The 17792-nt window shown below is 35.3% G+C and overlaps 1 protein-coding gene across 6 annotated transcripts in view; it reads right to left on the bottom strand.

The window, feature by feature from the left end:
- ERBIN (erbb2 interacting protein) overlaps positions 1 to 17792 on the bottom strand; it is an 80587-nt gene that overhangs the window by 28335 nt on the left and 34460 nt on the right. For all 6 annotated transcript variants that reach the window (XM_083352013.1, XM_083352012.1, XM_083352008.1 and 3 more), the window contains 11 exons: positions 11083 to 11200; positions 8779 to 8857; positions 8568 to 8657; positions 6688 to 6744; positions 4756 to 4819; positions 4261 to 4335; positions 3678 to 3822; positions 2924 to 2996; positions 2450 to 2579; positions 1149 to 1264; positions 275 to 344 (listed from right to left, as the gene is read on the bottom strand). In XM_083352013.1, the coding sequence (XP_083208139.1) occupies positions 275 to 344; positions 1149 to 1264; positions 2450 to 2579; positions 2924 to 2996; positions 3678 to 3822; positions 4261 to 4335; positions 4756 to 4819; positions 6688 to 6744; positions 8568 to 8657; positions 8779 to 8857; positions 11083 to 11200 (1017 nt within the window). The remainder of the gene's footprint in view (positions 1 to 274; positions 345 to 1148; positions 1265 to 2449; positions 2580 to 2923; positions 2997 to 3677; positions 3823 to 4260; positions 4336 to 4755; positions 4820 to 6687; positions 6745 to 8567; positions 8658 to 8778; positions 8858 to 11082; positions 11201 to 17792) is intronic.

Here is a 17792-nt window from a genome sequence, read left to right on the forward strand (position 1 = left end):
TCTGAGAGTTTTTTGTGTATCTAAAATCCTCTCTATGACAGTTCTTTTTCTTCATTCAACAGATTCTGGAAAGAGTAATAATAAAATATTTTCCTCACCAGAAACACAGCAACATATTCAATATAATACTTCATGATTAAAATATCAAATGTACAAGCCAATATTATGAAGTAATTTCACAATGTCTTTATTTTCAGTTCAAGTGCTATGTTTAAAGCATACTGTTTCAAAGGAAACTATAAATACTAAATTATGAAATATAAATACCATTTACCTGATTATCTGATAACCACAAAGCAGTCAAATGTTGCAACTGTAAAATGCTATAAGGCAAATGCTTCAATCTGTGAATAAAAGTCAAGATGACTGTTTAGCTAACCAGCAAATCAAAAACAGTAATAATTATTAGTAAAACACAGCAATAAAATGGTCATTTATTTCAACATTCTTATCCATTTTAATTGTGTATTTTTCTCTAATTATTATTGGGCTTACAAGTTATTCTTGCTGTAAGTTCAGCCCTGTAAGTAATTAAAGTTTTACACAGACTGTGACTAAGTTCTGAAGCACAGCTCAAGTAACACAGTGGTCATAGGGATAGACATTTGCACACTGCTCTGGAATATTAAATAATATAAATGAATTAAAAACAGAGGCAAAAAGAAGAGAATCCATCCTAATATGTTCAACTTGTCTCTTGGGCTTCCTAGTGTGAAATACTTCCCCTTATCTTGCCAACACAATTGCAGCCTCTGCAATCTCAAACAAATCCGGAATCAAAGCACGTTTCTCTGTAGTTTATTTGGTTTGCATCCTATGCAAACAACTATGCTCTCTTCTCAGTGCCCATTCTTGTCTAAATTCTTAAGTCATATTTTCTAACACTTCCTATACAAACCCTTTCCCACCAAAAGAAACTATAAAATAATAAATCAAAATATTTTTATTAGAGTATGCTTTATATAAAGAAAATATATTACATGCTGATTTCACCTTCATCCAAAGAAACTGATTTAATTCCCCATTTGGATATCCCATAATTTTATGCTTATAATAATCCTAGGTGAGAAACAGTGATTGGATTAAATTCACCCAAAGCTTAATTATGAATAATAGAATATTCATGCAAAATAATTCAAGTTACAAACCTATTATCGCTTAAATTTATAACTTTTAATTTCTGCATATCACCCATTTCCTCTGGAAGAACCTCCAGTTTATTAGAATGAAGGAACAAAACAGTTACATATTTCCAGTTTCCAATCTGAAAAAATAAACATAATTATGCAGAAATTGAGATTATTTTATAAATAATAAATGCATATGTTATTTTTCTGTTGAATATAAAAATATATTTCAATACGACAATTTTGAATTATCAAAATTGACAAGAAAACACAGCTAAAAGACAGGTTTTTTCTGATCGTAAGACTTTCTACTTTGCAGAGAATATATTTCAAATTGAGATTACATGTATTTTTTTCTAGCTAATGTATAGGAAGGCAATCTGCAGCCTCTGTAACCCTCCTGAACGCCTCTTCTGCTTAACATGGAAATCCAGTTGATACTATCAAATTAAGATAAGCCAATAAAATCAGACTAAGATACTTTAGCAGTTGTGTTCTTTATAGTCAACTCTCTAAATTCAAATACCAGAGCATCTAGCACTGAAGGAAAGGAAAGCCTTTGCACAACTGCCTCTGGTATGGAATTAGCTGTTGTTTTCTGAATTGGGAGGACCTTCAATTATTTGTGCTATAATCACCTAACAACTCAACTACGACAATGCATTCTGTACGGGCTTGTCCTTGAAGATCACTGGGAAGATTTAACTGGTACAGAATGCAGCAGTATGGGCATGCCTTGTATTCTGCGTGAAATTCAAGATGCTTATTGTTATCTCTAAAGCCCTACATGGTTTGTAGAAAGAGAGATCAGCAAAAACATACTCTATCTCTAATTCTTTCCATTTACTGTGTATTCTAATAACAGAAAAAGCATACTTAATGCATCGTCAAAAAAAAGGTGTGGAGGGTTTAGAGAAAGTACTTCATGATCCTGAAAACTGGGTCCTTAACTTCCAAACATCAAATTTTGCAAATTTTGTCACATCCAGGACAATGTGGTAAAATGTTTTTAACAAGTATTTCCTCCCCCAGCTCCCCCCTTTCCCATTACAAAATAGTTAACCCAAGCATTTCTCATTTTTATTTATAATTTATATCCTATTGTTTGAGCTGACTTGTGCCATAATGATTAATTTGGCAGATGAGTATCCTCTGTACTTGAGCATTTTTATACCATTTTACCCAGAATCAAGAATTTCAAAGTTAATTTCTAATTTATTTCAAAAAAGTTGAAGCCACACTCTACTAGTTTTTTTTAAAAAAAATCTCAACAAATCTAAGCCTATAAAGAGAAACAACTGGATTCATGAATAAAAGAATACCTCTGGTGGCAATTGTGTTAAAAAATTATGATCTGCAGCAAAAGTCCTTATATTAGAGAGCTGCCCGATAGATGAAGGCAAAGTTTCAATTTCATTGAAGCTGCAGTCCAGTTCTTCAATTGATGTTAACCTAAATCAAGTTGAATAAATAAAATCAGAGTTGGCTCATTTTATTTGCTAGTAGAATATAAAGTCAAGTAATGGAAAATATAAACAATACATATTGAAACTGGAATCGCTACTGATTTGGACAAAGATCAATATCTCAAATCCCTATAGACCTCCAAAATAATCTGAATCTACTGGATATGCAGGATTATAAACTTCAAAATGACTACAAACACAAATACGGGTATGCTAATGGATTTAAGTAGGCATTAAGTAACACTATTCTATTTAACAAGTATTCATTAAAGAACCATTAAAAATGACATATAACATGTTCTTTGTTAAAGATGATGTAGAAATACCTACCCTCCTATGGAATCTGGCAAATACATTAACTGATTTTCATCAATTTTAAGAACTGTTAATTTCTTTAGACAACCTGTTATAAAAGAAATATTAAAATGGTAGTCATACAGAATTCATAAATCTATATCACTATAGAGGAAGCAAGCAATAGCAATCTCTCAACATATCTTCCTTTTTTATGTGCAACTATTTCACTGTATCCTGTGTAAGCCTGAGTAGCAAGATTATTCTAGTCCTAGATCAATTGCAACCAAAATCAAAACAAATTTTATTACAGAAGAAAAAGTACTTCTTTTAATTGTTATTTATTATTAAGGGACATCCATAGATACTATCAATTGAGGAAAAGAGGAAACAATTTATTTGCAAGTGTCTTTATGGCTACTAGAGAGCAAAATCTAAAACCATAAATACTTAATAATTGACAGACCTACTTTGCCAGCTCTCTGATCAAAAACCAAGCTGGACTGGGATGATGAGAATTCTAGACTAATAAATCTGACAAGCACGCTAACTAACACAAATTAATTTGGAAATATTAATCCACCTACTCCATTATATTAGATTTGTTAAACCACTGTCATTGTTTCCATTGATGAGTGAATTTTAAGTTAACTTCAATATAAAATTGTTCTTTAAAAGAAAAAAAAGGTATGCTTTTTTGTTATGTGCTACAAAAGTACATTTATGTTTAAATAAAGAATGCCAAAATGTTATAACAATTTATTATATACTTATGGCTAACAATACAAACCAAGGGACTCTGGCAGCTGCTGAAGTGAATTACTAGATAACAGCAGATCTTGTAAACTTTCACATCCTGAAACACCTTCTTCAAGAGTTTCAATATTGTTTTTGGAAATATCCAAGTAGGTCAAGTGCTTCAAGCTGCCCATAAACTGAAAATACAGAGGCACTAGTAAAATATAATGCTTATGAATTAAAACATGAATATACCTTCCTCAACAGGTAATGCAAATTAATTTTAATGCAATTTTAGTTGCTATGACATATCAGATCATTTTATGCTCTGTTACAAACTAGGATGTATATTTTAATCAAAGTTTTAGACAATCCAAATCTAGAAAAATTGTCTAGCTGAAGATATTTCATTGTGAATTCTACTAAAATTTTCAACCAATTCCCTTTCTATGAATTCTAGAAAAGTGAGATGCTATGTGACACAGAAACTTTTTTTCATTAATCTCTTTCAAGAAAGGTGATCAACATTAATATCTGTAACGAAATACAATTGTTCACTTAGGCATTAAGCATACTACTGAATTGTCATAGTAATTGTAATATAAATATAAAATATAACAATAAATATGTATTACCCCTGGAACAAGTGTTAGTTTGTTATCATCCATCCAAAATTCTTTTAATCCACTTAATTGTTCAAGTACTTCAGGCTGATAGAAATAAAAAAAACACCATACACTATGATATATTTCTACAGTGGAATATTTAATAGAAAATACAATATTAAGAGAAAAATGTTGAGAATTTTGCTGATTTGTTTCATGTATTTATACACAGATGTTTTACTCTCCGTTCAAAATCTGTATTTTTTCAACTAATATGTTTATTAAATTACATAAAACTAGAATTGTCAGTTCACTGCATACTTTCAATGTGTCACCAAAACACCACACTAAGAGCAAATAAAATTTGGAAAAAAGCAGTCATCTTTAAAATGACATAACTCAATACCTTAAAACAGATTACAGTTAGCTTAGAAAATAAAAGTTAACACAATTTCTTATCTGACATTGTCTAAAAAGTTTAAGGATATGACCTTTTAGCGACACTGTTACTTAAGTGCAACTTACCACTTCTGTGAATTCATTACTTCCCAGATCTAGCCTTTCCAACTGAGTTAGTCTATTCATGGTTCTGCAGAAATGAAACAAAAGTACTTAGATTTAAGGGAAATGCCAATTATACCTTATTTTCATCTGCTCATTCTGATGCATTTTAAATAAGTATTACACATTTAATAGTTCTAGAAAACATACCAATTAAGCATCAGAGTTCATAAGAAGTAAGCAGTCATATCAATCTTATTACTAAGATTAAATGATTCTGCTCTAAATACTAGCATCTTAGTATATACGGTATGTAGCCTGTGTTCTAATCTAACTAATAATTATTGGGGGGGGGGAAATACATGCTGTCCAATTCACAGCAACTCTGTAAATAAAATAGCCACAATCATTTATATATACAGATGCTCAAAGCTAAATTATGAAAAGTTATTTGTTAAAATAATAAAGACAGGATACAGATAAAAAAATTTAAAACTGAAGACAAATGGGCAGTCTGTTATATAATGATGGAAAAGGAATTAAAAGTCAAAATTATGACACTTGTCATAATAAAAAGGACTAATTAGGGAAAACTCACAAAACTATCAACATCTTCAAAGGAATAAAATTCACAATGAAAAAAGCAACATGCTATCCTTTCTGAATATCATCAACAGAAGCAGATATAGCAAATTAGAAACATAAGTCTATCCCAAAACCTCCAACACCAACCAAGTAACAACCCAACCTCCCACAAGAGAAACTAAACAGTGTAAGAACACTATTTAGATGAGGGCAAACACACTGCAGCAACCCTGAACACCAGAAAAGGAATCAAATCATCTATACAACTTTTCCGAACAAAATGGATACCCTGTCAACTTTATCCAGTGTCTCACCCTCAACCCAATATAGCACAACCAACACAAGTTGTGAAAAGGATAACTGTCGTACATTAAAAAAAATCTCAAAAGCCATAAACAGACTATTGCAACCAATGTGGTTATTGCTACTACTAATAAACTAACTAATGTCCTCCAAAACATCCTAAGTAAACTAAAAGACCCAGAGGAGAAAACAGAAGTCACCTGCAACATACAATGTAAGGACTATAACTGTCACTATGTAGGACAAACAAGACTAGCAGCGCACATCCTGGAACAACTAGCAGTTAGAAGACATGATAAAAACTTTAATTTTACACCACACGGATAGGCCTGATCATAGTTTCAACTGGGAAACTGAGTATCTAGGACCAAGCAAAATCCAAAACCATTGGAGAATTCCTGGAAACTTGGCCTTCAGAAAATCAGCACAGATAGATAAACGAGCTATTTACATCGTGTTACAGAGAACACAAACAGAAATGTTGCCGATACTCAAGTTATGAGCATTCAACAGTTCAAAGTCACAAGATCATGATTACCATGTCCATTAGCTGCGATCATATGACCACCACTTCTTATATTGCCTGCTGGCTTCTCATAAGCAGAATCAAAGGAAAAGCTGTAAGGAAATCATGGTCACATGACAACCTGCAGTGTGCTTATTTAACAGTGGTAACCAGTACTGCTGGAATCGCTATTGCCAAGCAAGTGATCATATAGTGTCGTACTTTACAACTGCATGCCAATTCTGGTCCCAAATGCTCTTATAAACTGAGAACTGCTGTTGTACTGCAATTATTAAAATATAGTTATGGTTTTTTAACTAGATGATAAATACCACAGACCTAATCATACTATGTGAATACAGCTAATGGAGAATTACTGTCAAAATGAATAATTGCATAGATGAAAAAGAAATAATTCATAGTAATTCCAACAGGAACAAACCTCAAACATGATAATGGTCCTAGAACATCAAGACTACTTACAGTTGATTTTAAAATTCTGATTTTCATTATATTTCAAGTAATTCATACAAAAATATATTCAAATACCACTGTATACTTACTTTGGCAACATTTTTAACTGGTTTTCTCTAAGTTCTAAAATCTGGAGTTTAGTTAACCTATAAAAGAAATACAATGAATTACTTTTTGAGAAGTATAAAATAAACCTATTAATGTAACAGATTTAATTTAATTTGCAAGTATATACTATTAACATAAATTTGTGACCTTATCTAATAACTATTTTAAAACACAGCCCTTCAAATCATACCACTTGTTTTCTCCAATATTTAATTTTTTTCTATTTTATAAGTTTCTAAGATCTAACATAAGTAGAGCTTAAAATTATTTTAAAAAATAAACATACAATTCAACTTTCCCCCCCCTAAAATTACTTTACTGATTTTTCTTCCTGAATGGATTTTCTTTTATTTCTGAGCAACAGGGTTGTCCAATTATAATGTTAGCCTATTCTTCCTACTTGATCAAAATAAATATGCAGGCATAATTTTTACTGCCACAACATGAGGTATTTTCTTCCTTACAAGTATTTAAAATTCATCTTAATCTCTGAATTCCTTTTACTTAACATCCTCTAGGATATTTGTCTAAAACAGAACTGCAAAATCATTCATTTATGCATTTACTCTGTATTCTCAAACCAGTGATTCTGGGTAGGGTTGAACAATCAGAAAAACAATTAAAACACAATATAAATGAAAAATTAAATACAAATATTAGCTGCAAGATAGTATAATTAGTTGGTGTCAGCATAACCAGGAAAAGGGGCCCTTCATACACATTCAACCTCAAGTCACGCCATGTAGGTCTTCAAAATCTTCCCAAAGTCCAGCAGGGTCAGGACCATCAGAGGAGAAGGTGAATTCTAGAGAGTAGCTGCTACAGCAGAAAAGACATTCCTTTTGGTCCCCCTGGAACTAACATTCCTTGGCTGACAGAAGTCAGTAATTAAATATGATTAACCACCCTCTAACCTCAATCCTTGTTTGATCAGTTTCTATCTCAAAATTGCACCAGATATGCAGCTTTGGGGTCTGCAACACTGATTTTATAATCTTGATTTGTGAAGCTTGCATCTGTGAATAATCTAGGTAGGGGCTTAAGCTAGGACCCACAGCGTAGCTGAACCAGGGATTTTGCTGTGAATAATTTGAGGGGATACATTCTCCACTTTTTGCACAGAAGAATATTAGGATGGCAGAAGAGCTTTTTTTAAACCTGCATGACCATTGCACTGACCCAGAGACTTGAAAGGCAATATTTAAAACCCTGACCTACTGAATGTCCTGCCCTTTTATTATCCAATGAAGCTTCCTGCATGTTTTAACAAAAACCATTATTTTGGTCTTCTGGAAGTTTAATACAAGGTGATTTTCACTGAAGTAGCATCCTAGGTTTTTGAGTACATCCTAAGGCCAGCTGGGTCCTTGAGATAATGGCTGCCTTATCTGCATAAAGCACATATGGAAATCCTTATCTGCTATACTAGGCAGATGGAAATTTGGATTTGAGAGTTCTTTTTGCTAATGAGTTCATTTCCAAATTGAACAGACATGGTGCTAAAATGTACCAATGCCTTGCTTCCCTATGTACAGAAGATGAGCTCTAAAATTAGACCTTGTAGATCACATCTTATTCTCATCCTAGAGTTTTGATGATTTCTAGATTACAAGCAAGAGCCTCAGGTCAATGTCCAATCCCCTTCTCCCTATAGAAGTTTTGCGACTGAATCCAATGCTGATTTAAAGTTGACCAAAGCCACATATAGAGAAACTTACTATAAATCTACTATGGTTCTGAATTAGATATTTTAGTACAAGGACATAGTCTACTTTGGAAGTATTTGGAAGACTCATCTTAACATTCCATCCTCTTTCATAACTAATAGTGACTTGCCTTTTTAAATTTATTTACAACTTACCTGCCAAAATTGGCTGGCAAAAATTCCAGAAAAGCATCATTCAGATATAATTGTGTTAGGTTTAACAACTGTGAAAATCCATCTGGAAGCCTAGATAAATTTAAACAGAGATAAATTTAACAAATACAAGATCATATGCTTAACCTGAAGTCATATGTAATACTCATTGTGCAACACATTTTTTAAAAAAAAATATTACAACAGAACTTACTTTGAAATAGGATTTACACTGGCCTCAACAATTGCTAAAAATTTACAGTTCTTGATATTTTCTGGAAACTCCTGTATACCTGTAGAAACAGAACATTAAAAAGTATCAGAAAATGAGTAATGTGAGTTTATGTTATGACGATATTACATGAGAGTTGACATCTAAACAAATAAAATGGATTTTCTATATCTTATTCATAGCGAAAAGACTTGCAGTTCATAACTGGAAAGACAATAATATAGTTAGCTCAAACTATGCAGTGGTCTGCAGAATTTATTAATATAGCTTAGCTGTGCATGACTGTAACAAATCAGGACTTCTATTTATTGATATATGTGTTCCTGTAAATTTATACAGTGCATATTTCTTTTTTCATAATTCTTTGTTTTGTGTGGGTACTGTATATAGTGTTGCACAAACTACTTCTCTTCAATTGTGCAATTATGGCTTTTCTATAAACTAGAGAAAGGTGAGTAGTAATAATGCACTGCTACTATGAAGATCCATTTAAACTGCAACAGCAATTTTTTCAACTTATTTTTTATTTCAAATTTTTATTGAAACTGCAATAGGCACAGCATTCTTGGATAAATATGTAACTGCAAAAGCTTTTGTGAAGTATAAAATACAAAGTTTGTGTTTGATTAGCTAATTTAAAAGAGTAGTGAAAAATTTAACCAAAATGAGCGTTGAACTGACTAAATGTATTAATTGTGTTTTATAAGCTATCAATGTTTTTTAATGGTCCTCAGAGTACAGAATTGTGGGAAAGGTTATGCTGGAATTATATACAATAAAATATTTTATTTCTTCGTCACACAAGAGAGTATGAAATTTTATCTATCTGTCAAAATACTGTACCTAGTTCAATTCAATTTTGAATTGAAATTGAGAATCTGGGCAACAAAAAGAAAGACCACCAAATAACATTACAAGAAAATCAGCAATTGGAGTAGATCACAAATATTTACAGCAATCTCATTTCTCAGGACAGCCCTACTAAAAGCAGGTTTGAGGAAATCCTATAATTTGTTGACACATAGAAAATAATCAAAAAGAAAGTATTTAGAGACAAAACAAAAGAGAACACATCACACCTACCCAATTAAGAATACACATGGAATGCTATCCAACTGCCAATGGGAAAGAAGGAAAGATGGAAAAGTGATGCTTAAATTTTAAACAAAAAGCATCACAAATTGAGGCAATTTGTTGCAAGTCACAATTCTAGCAGTGTATTTCTTTTAAACAAAGGTAACTTATTTGAGCAATAATTAATTTCAATTTGGGTTTGCAACTTAGCTGTGTACTACTTGTAAAACTGAGACCTAAAACTGCACCTATATGTTCCCCTTCTTCCTGCATGTCTGAATAAAGGCAGCAGGAGTCAAGCTGGATTTGATATTGTTTTTGTTCAGCTAGGTGGAAGCATCTAAGCAATTTTTAATGAACTTGCAAAGCTAAACATGGATAGACCTGATTAGTATTTGAATGGAAAGCCACCAGGAAACCATAAAGGTATCAAAAAGTTGTCACTAAAGAAGGCAATGGCAGATCAAGAAAACTAAATGGATGTGTCCATAAAATAGTTAATTGTCAGGCTGGTGTATGACTAATATACTGTAACAAACACATAAAATATTTCTAGTGCAAGCAGATAAAGAGCTCTCCAGTTACTGTGCAGTTACTGTGCAGTGGGCTAATGCCTCCTTAAGTAACACCAGCTGCCTGAAATTAGTGCAGGTTCGAGTCCCACCAGGCTCAAGGTTGACTCAGCCTTCCATCCTTCCGAGGTAGGTAAAATGAGGACCCAGATTGTTGGGGGCAATTAAGCTGACTTTGTAATAATGCCGCTTGGTGTGTGTGTGAAAGCCCTAATAAGCAGGCATATACATAGAATGAAGGCTACTGCTAAGCTTGTAAGCCGCCCTGAGTCTTCGGAGAAGGGCGGGATATAAATGGAATTAAAATAAATAAAATAAATAAATAAAATATAAACATCTTCCACAACTGTAGTCTCCAATTTAGTCTGGTTGCATAGGAAAGCACTATACAGGTTATTTTCTTTCATCTTCAGTTGTGCTATGCTAAAGCACATTCCTTTCTAAAAGAAATATGAAAAGTGTTTTGGTGAAATCAATTGATTCACAATTATGAAAATAGCACATGACAAAAATTATGTCATGTACTATCACACTTTTGGACCTTTAACCCCAAGGTTATTTCCACAGATTCCGAAATTTAAATGTCCATTTTTATGCCCTTGTTTTTTAGTGTTCATTATAATATTATAAAAAAACTCACCATTTTTGCTGACATCCAGTTCCCTGAGGTTAATGAGATTTGCTATGGATGCAGGCAATGTTGTTAAATCATTGTCCGGCAAACTCAGCTTGTATAGAGACTGACAATTAAAAAGTTGCTATTGAGGCAAAAAATAAATAAATAAAACTGTTAATGAGGCACAATACTTACGAATCTTCAAAATTATCTATAAAAACATTGTACAATAATAATTCATAATTTATAACACTTCAATAAGTAACACTTATAACTTTTAATATTTGCACATTTATTTTTATCAAGTGAACACAGAAGACACACAGGATTCTATTCATGCTGATAAGATTAGGCTAAAGTTTGTATTTATAAAAATGGAAGCATGACAAACATGTGATTTCTCCCATCACCACTCAACGTTTGGAGATTCCTTTGTGTAGGATTTATTTATAGAATTTATATTTGTAGTATATAAATTCTATAAATAATAACACAATTGGAGACTGTCCCTAATAATCTGTAAGAATTTATACTAGTGTTGTCAAGGTCGAACAACCCTCTGCTCACTCTTTTCCAACCCATCTGGTCTGACAAGAGTTTGAAAAATTGAAAGTTTGTAACAACTTTCAATTAATATAGATACAAGTTCCCTAACCTTCCTATAATCCAGATTTATGTAACAACCGAGATTTATGTAACAACTTCAGCATGACCTATGACCAAGAAATCTGGGAGATGAAGTTAATACAACTGGATGACAGTCACGTTGGGGAACAATGAACTAATAAAAACAATATTGAATCTATGGCTTGAAAAGGCAAGTTTTCAACTGGTGCCTAAATAATAGTATAGTAAAGTAGATGCTTCCCCAAATTTCAGGGGAAAAGCATTTCAGGGTGTAGAATTTTCACTGAGAAGATCAGACTGTGAATAGCCATCAGAAGATATTCAGCATTTCTCAGTAAAAATTGCAAGTCCTTCCCAAGGTTTATAATCTAGCACAGTGATGGCGAACCTTTTAGAGACCGAGTGCCCAAACTGCAACCCAAAACCCACTTATGTATCCTTGGGTGCCGTGTGGGCGTGGCCCGTTGGGTGGGCATGGCTGCAGTGGTAACGGCAGACTGGGTGGGACTAAAATGTTCAATCAATTCCAACTTTGTGAGATCTTTTTTTTCCCGTGAGAAGCTGAAATTGATTGATTGATCCTTTTTTTTTTTGCACACAGCAGCAGAGGCCTAAAGCGAAAAGGTTTTATAAAACCCAGCTGAAGGCCTAGGACTGGGGCGACGGCACACATGCCCATTGACAGGGCTCTGCATGCCACCTGTGGCACGCATGCCATAGGTTCGCCACCACAGATCTAGCAGATCTCCTACAGGTTTAGTTTGTTTAGCAATTGCTTCATACAACCACCATTTGCAGTTACAACAGTGATGAAAAAGTAACTTTACACCTAATCCTTGTGTTTATGACCTTCACAAGTCTGTAAAACAAGGGAAGTTGAGGTAAGATTTAAGCACAGCTACAGCTTTATTCCATATCGGCTTTGTTTAACAACCAAGTTGCCAGTTGCAATTGAGGTCACTAAATTTGAGGACTATTTGTAGTCTGAAATAACATAAAAACTATAAACTTAGCTTTGTAGTTAATGGCAGAGTGCAGTGCAGTACAGACCACATCCAAATAACATGTATCTGTTATTTCTAAGTAAACACAACCAATATAGAACAAAATCAGTTCCATAATTCTTGAACTAGGAGCTACCCACCCACCAGTCTCAATCCTACTAGGATTAAGTCTTCATTTCTCCTCCTCATTATTGCACAGGTTCAGAATCTGCATACCTCTCCTAATTTGAATGATATAGAAAAGTCAAGTCATGGGTGATATTTAGCTCCCCAAATTTTGATAAGTCTTAACGGCTTCACAGATACCTTAAATAACAAGGGGGAGGGGGAACTGACTTGAGGCACCCCATAGCATACTGCTAGGGTGCAAAAACACACTTGCCCAGTATATTACTCTCCAAAACTGTCCTTGCAAGTAGAAGGAGAATCACTGTAACAAAGTGGCCCCAGTTCCCAACTCACAGAGATAGCCCAGGAGAGTATTCTGTCAACAATACCAAAAGCTGCTGAGAAATAAAACAGAATAAATAAATTCACACTCTCTTTTCTCAGTTCCCATAAGAGATCATCCATCACATCTAGTGGCACCTAAGAGCCACCTTAGTTTAGTTTAGTTTATTAGACTTATATACCGCCCTTCTCCCGTAGGACTCAGGGCGGTTCACAAGGTTTTTTTTAAAAAACAATACTACAATTACAAAAGTTAAAACAATTAAAATGATTATATTAAACCTTGAATATAAAAAACCTTATTTGACAGACCCCCCCCAATGTTTCTGCCTAGTCGGTATGTGCTGGCAGATTTGGCATGCTCCAGAGACCTTCCAACAGTACCATCCATGGGGGGTTCCAGAAATGTGCTTTCTTTGCTGTGGCAATCTACAAAGCCTTGAAGACTTGATTGTTTTCCTGGGCATTGGGTTAAAACGAATGGAGCCCTTTGCTGGCTGTATTTTTCCTTATGTTTTTGTGTAGAGTAACAGGATCCCATCTTGTTTTGTATTGCATTTTATGGTTTATTATATTGTGAGCTAATGGCAGAAAGTGAAGAAGAACTAAACAGCCTCTTGTTGCGGGTGAAGAAGGAGAGTGCAAAACTTGGGTTGAAACTAAACATTAAGAAAACCAAGATCATGGCATCCGGCCCTCTCAATTCCTGGCAAATAAATGGGGAAGAAATGGAGGTAGTGACAGATTTTATTTTCCTGGGCTCCAAGATCACTGCAGATGGGGACTGTAGCCAAGAAATTAAAAGACGCTTGCTCCTCGGGAGGAAAGCCATGGCAAATCTAGACAGCACACTAAAAAGCAGAGACATCACCCTGCCAACAAAAGTGCGTATAGTCAAGGCTATGGCCTCCCTGTTGCAATGTATGGCAGTGAAAGTTGGACCATAAAAAAGGCTGAGCGCCAAAGAATTGAGGCCTTTGAACTATGGTGCTGGAGAAGACTCCTGCGAGTCCCTTGGACTGCAAGGCGATCAAACCGGTCAGTCCTAGAGGAGATCAACCCTGACTGCTCTTTAGAAGGCCAGATCCTGAAGCTAAAACTCAAATACTTTGGCCACCTAATGAGAAGGAAGGACTCACAGGAGAAGAGCCTAATGCTGGGAAAGATCGAGGGCAATAGAAGAAGGGGACGACAGAGAATGAGGTGGCTGGATGGAGTCACTGAAGCAGTAGGTGTGAGCTTAAATGGACTCCAGAAGATGGTAGAGGACAGGAAGGCCTGGAGGAACATTGTCCATAGGGTTGCGATGGGTCGGACAAGACTTCGCAACTAACAACAACAAATATTGTGAGCTGCCCAGAGCCAGTCTGGAGTCAGGCAGCACCTAAACTGAATTAAGTACATAAATCTATCTATGCTGACTCTGTCCCCAAACCAGGGCTGAACCAAGATCACAGAGGATAAAAATATATGTGCAAAAATTGAAAAATAGAGGAAAGGTTTATAAAGCTAAGGGCAAAATTAACTCCTTTGATTAGAGAAACAACCTATCCCTTGTGTACTTTTTGCTGGAAAAAAAAAGAAAACTGAACTTGTGATTTATGGATTTGGGGATTAGAAAGGGTATCTAATGGAAAGAAGGAAATTATAATGCAACCTTAGAGAGAGAAGGTAAAATATAAATGTATTTATGACCACTGTCAAGAAAATTGGAAGCCGCTTCTTTATAATCCTTTTTTCTTTTCCATTTTTTTTCTTAAATTTCTTTCTTATTCAGTATTCCTTCTTATTTTCTGTTTCTTTTCTAATACCTGCATTGTTCTTCATAAAAATGTCTTCAATAAACATGTTTAAAAGTAATAATCAGTATCCTCTAAGCCCGTGGTGGCAAACCTTCTCTGTGGGCACGCGTGCCATCGCCCCAGTCCTAGGCCTTCAGCTGGGCTTTATAAAACCTTTTCGCTTTAGGCCTCCGCCTCCGTGTGCAAAAAAAAAAAAAAGGTTCAATCAATTTCAACTTCTCGTGGGGGAAAAAAAAAAGATCTAGCAAAGTTGGAATTGATTGATTGAACATTTTAGTCCCACCCAGTCTGCCATTATCAGCGCAGCCACGCCCACCCGGCACCCGACGATACATAAGTGAGTTTTGGGTTGCAGTTTGGGCACTTGGTCTCTAAAGGTTCGCCATCAATGCTCTAAGCAGTGCAACTGCCAAATTATTACGTGCTGAGGCACTTTGAGACAATCCAGGCAATGTTTCCCCAGGAGGAGTAATACAATGGCCTTTCTTCCAGTCTGATGGTACTACTCCCCACCACCTCATGGAAAGATTCATTTGCCACTCCCTGCATCCACCCATTCAATCCCTCAGCCATCTCAAATGAGGCCACATCACCAGAGATCACAAATGTGTTGTCAGCCAGGCAGGTACACATTTCTTATCTATGTCCTTGGCTTCATAAACTGAAATACTGTATATCCCATAAAACAGAAGATGGTAAGCTGTTTTCCCATTCTGTAGGTAGGGGGATATCAGGAAAATATATCATCATTAATGGCACAGAAACTCTACCTCTAACTTAGAAGGAGGAAATATAAACCTGCTACAAAATTGTATGCATATACAAGCAAAAAGACAGTTTAATCAAAGTTGGCAGGCTTTCTCATACCTACAGGATCCCCCTACCCAGAGAAAACTAGATAAATCCTAACCTTAAATTTTATCTGAAAAAGTGCTACATCTTAAATTGGGAAGTGATAATCAAGAAGTAAAAATTAGGCTAGCATCATAAAGTCAATTTATATAAAATATTCAATCACATATTCCTGATTATAGTGCGCATTTCAAAATGTAATTTACATGCAATTTGCCATCTTTGAGAGGTTTGTTGCAGATAAAAACATTTTGATCTTCCTAAGAGGTACATTTTAAGTACAGTTATTCTGTAATTTTAGATCTCCAGAAACATGGAGATTGACATTTAGAATCCTAACAAAAAGCAACTTGGGATGAATAAGATCAGACAGGTAGATAAGAAATCTATCTCATTATAGCCGTGGCCAGGGGGTTTTTGCCCAGGTTCACCTGGTGCACCAGTTGCGGCCCTATCTGGACCAAGACGCCCTACGTACAATCACTCATGCACTTGTGACCTCCCAGATAGACTACTGCAATGCTCTCTACATGGGGCTGCCCTTGAGGACCACTTGGAGGCTTCAGCTGGTGCAGAATGCGGCCGCACGAGTTGTGATGGGGGTTTCCCAATACTCCCATGTAACGTCTCTTCTCTGCGAGCTGCATTGGCTTCCGGTTGCCCTCCGGGTGAGATTCAAGGTGCTGGTGATGACCTATAAAGCCCTAAATGGTATGGGTCCGGATTATCTTCGGGAGCACCTGCTGCCAGCATCAACTTCCCATCATCCTGTGCGCTCCCACAGGGAGGGCCTCCTCACGGTGCCGCCGGTCAGGGAGTGCTGGCTGGCAGCCCCCAGGGGGAGAACGTTCTCTGTGGGCGTGCCTGCCGTTTGGAATCAGCTGCTTGTGGAACTCCGGATGGCCCCCGACCTTCGCTTGTTTCACCGGGACCTAAAAACTTGGCTATTCGAGCTTGCTGGCCTGGACTGAGGGTTTTTGGGTTAAGGTTTTAATTTTTAATTATTTGGGGGCTATTTAATTTAATTTTATTTTAACCTGTATATATTGTATTGTTTTAATTTGCCCTGTAAACCGCCCTGAGTCCCTCGGGAAAAAGGCGGTATATAAATCGAAATAAATAAATAAATAAATTATATTTAGGGCACTGACACAGCTTATATCTATTACTGTTCTGTAGTATACGAGACTTTATTTGCTGGGGTGGTGCAGAAGGAAAAGGTGTAGCACTCAACTGCTCATTGTGAAACATCTGTTTCACGTAACCTAATAGTTTTTAATTTGTTGAGCTTTTGGATCTTGAGAATGCAGACAGAATGTCTGAGTGACAGAAGCTGCTTTTCAACATTACATTTTTTGCTGATTCAACTAGTGAAAAATGTTTCTTTGCATGTGATGATATTGTAATATCACTGTAATCAGAATGATACTGATTACATGGGCCTTTTTTATCAAGATTTTTATATTGGACTAATATTGCCATGGTCATCTTGGTAAACTATCTAATTCTTTTACTTTTTAGTGTTAACAACCAAAATAACGTACAGCAGTAGAACCATACAAAGCACCTAAAAGGAGTGCTTCACAAAAGATGCTAGTTTGAGTGAAGCACTTTTTGCGCAAACATGAAAAATGTTGGAAGGCCTGCTTGGCTGCATCAAAGGCTGTTCCTGGATATGTCTGCATATAAATGCAAATGCTTCACTTTACTAGTCATTGCAGTGAAAACATCATGTAGAAAATTAACAACATTCTTCAGAGATGCTATGCATGCCTGTCAGCATATAGTCTGCTTTAATGTTTTAACGATGATACTTTCTTCACATTAACAAGTTTTCTGAAGTGCCCTTTCCTAAGGCAGGGTTGAGATCAATATATTAATTAGAGAAGTTATGCTCTATTCTACTATGCTGTGTTTGAAAAATAGAACACAAAATTACCATTTGATATAGCCACTTTATTTTGACCTTTATTATTTAGTGTTTACAGGAAGCCACTGG

The sequence above is a fragment of the Vipera ursinii genome (assembly GCF_947247035.1).
Source record: "Vipera ursinii genome assembly, chromosome: 2".
Lineage (NCBI taxonomy): Eukaryota > Metazoa > Chordata > Lepidosauria > Squamata > Viperidae > Vipera > Vipera ursinii.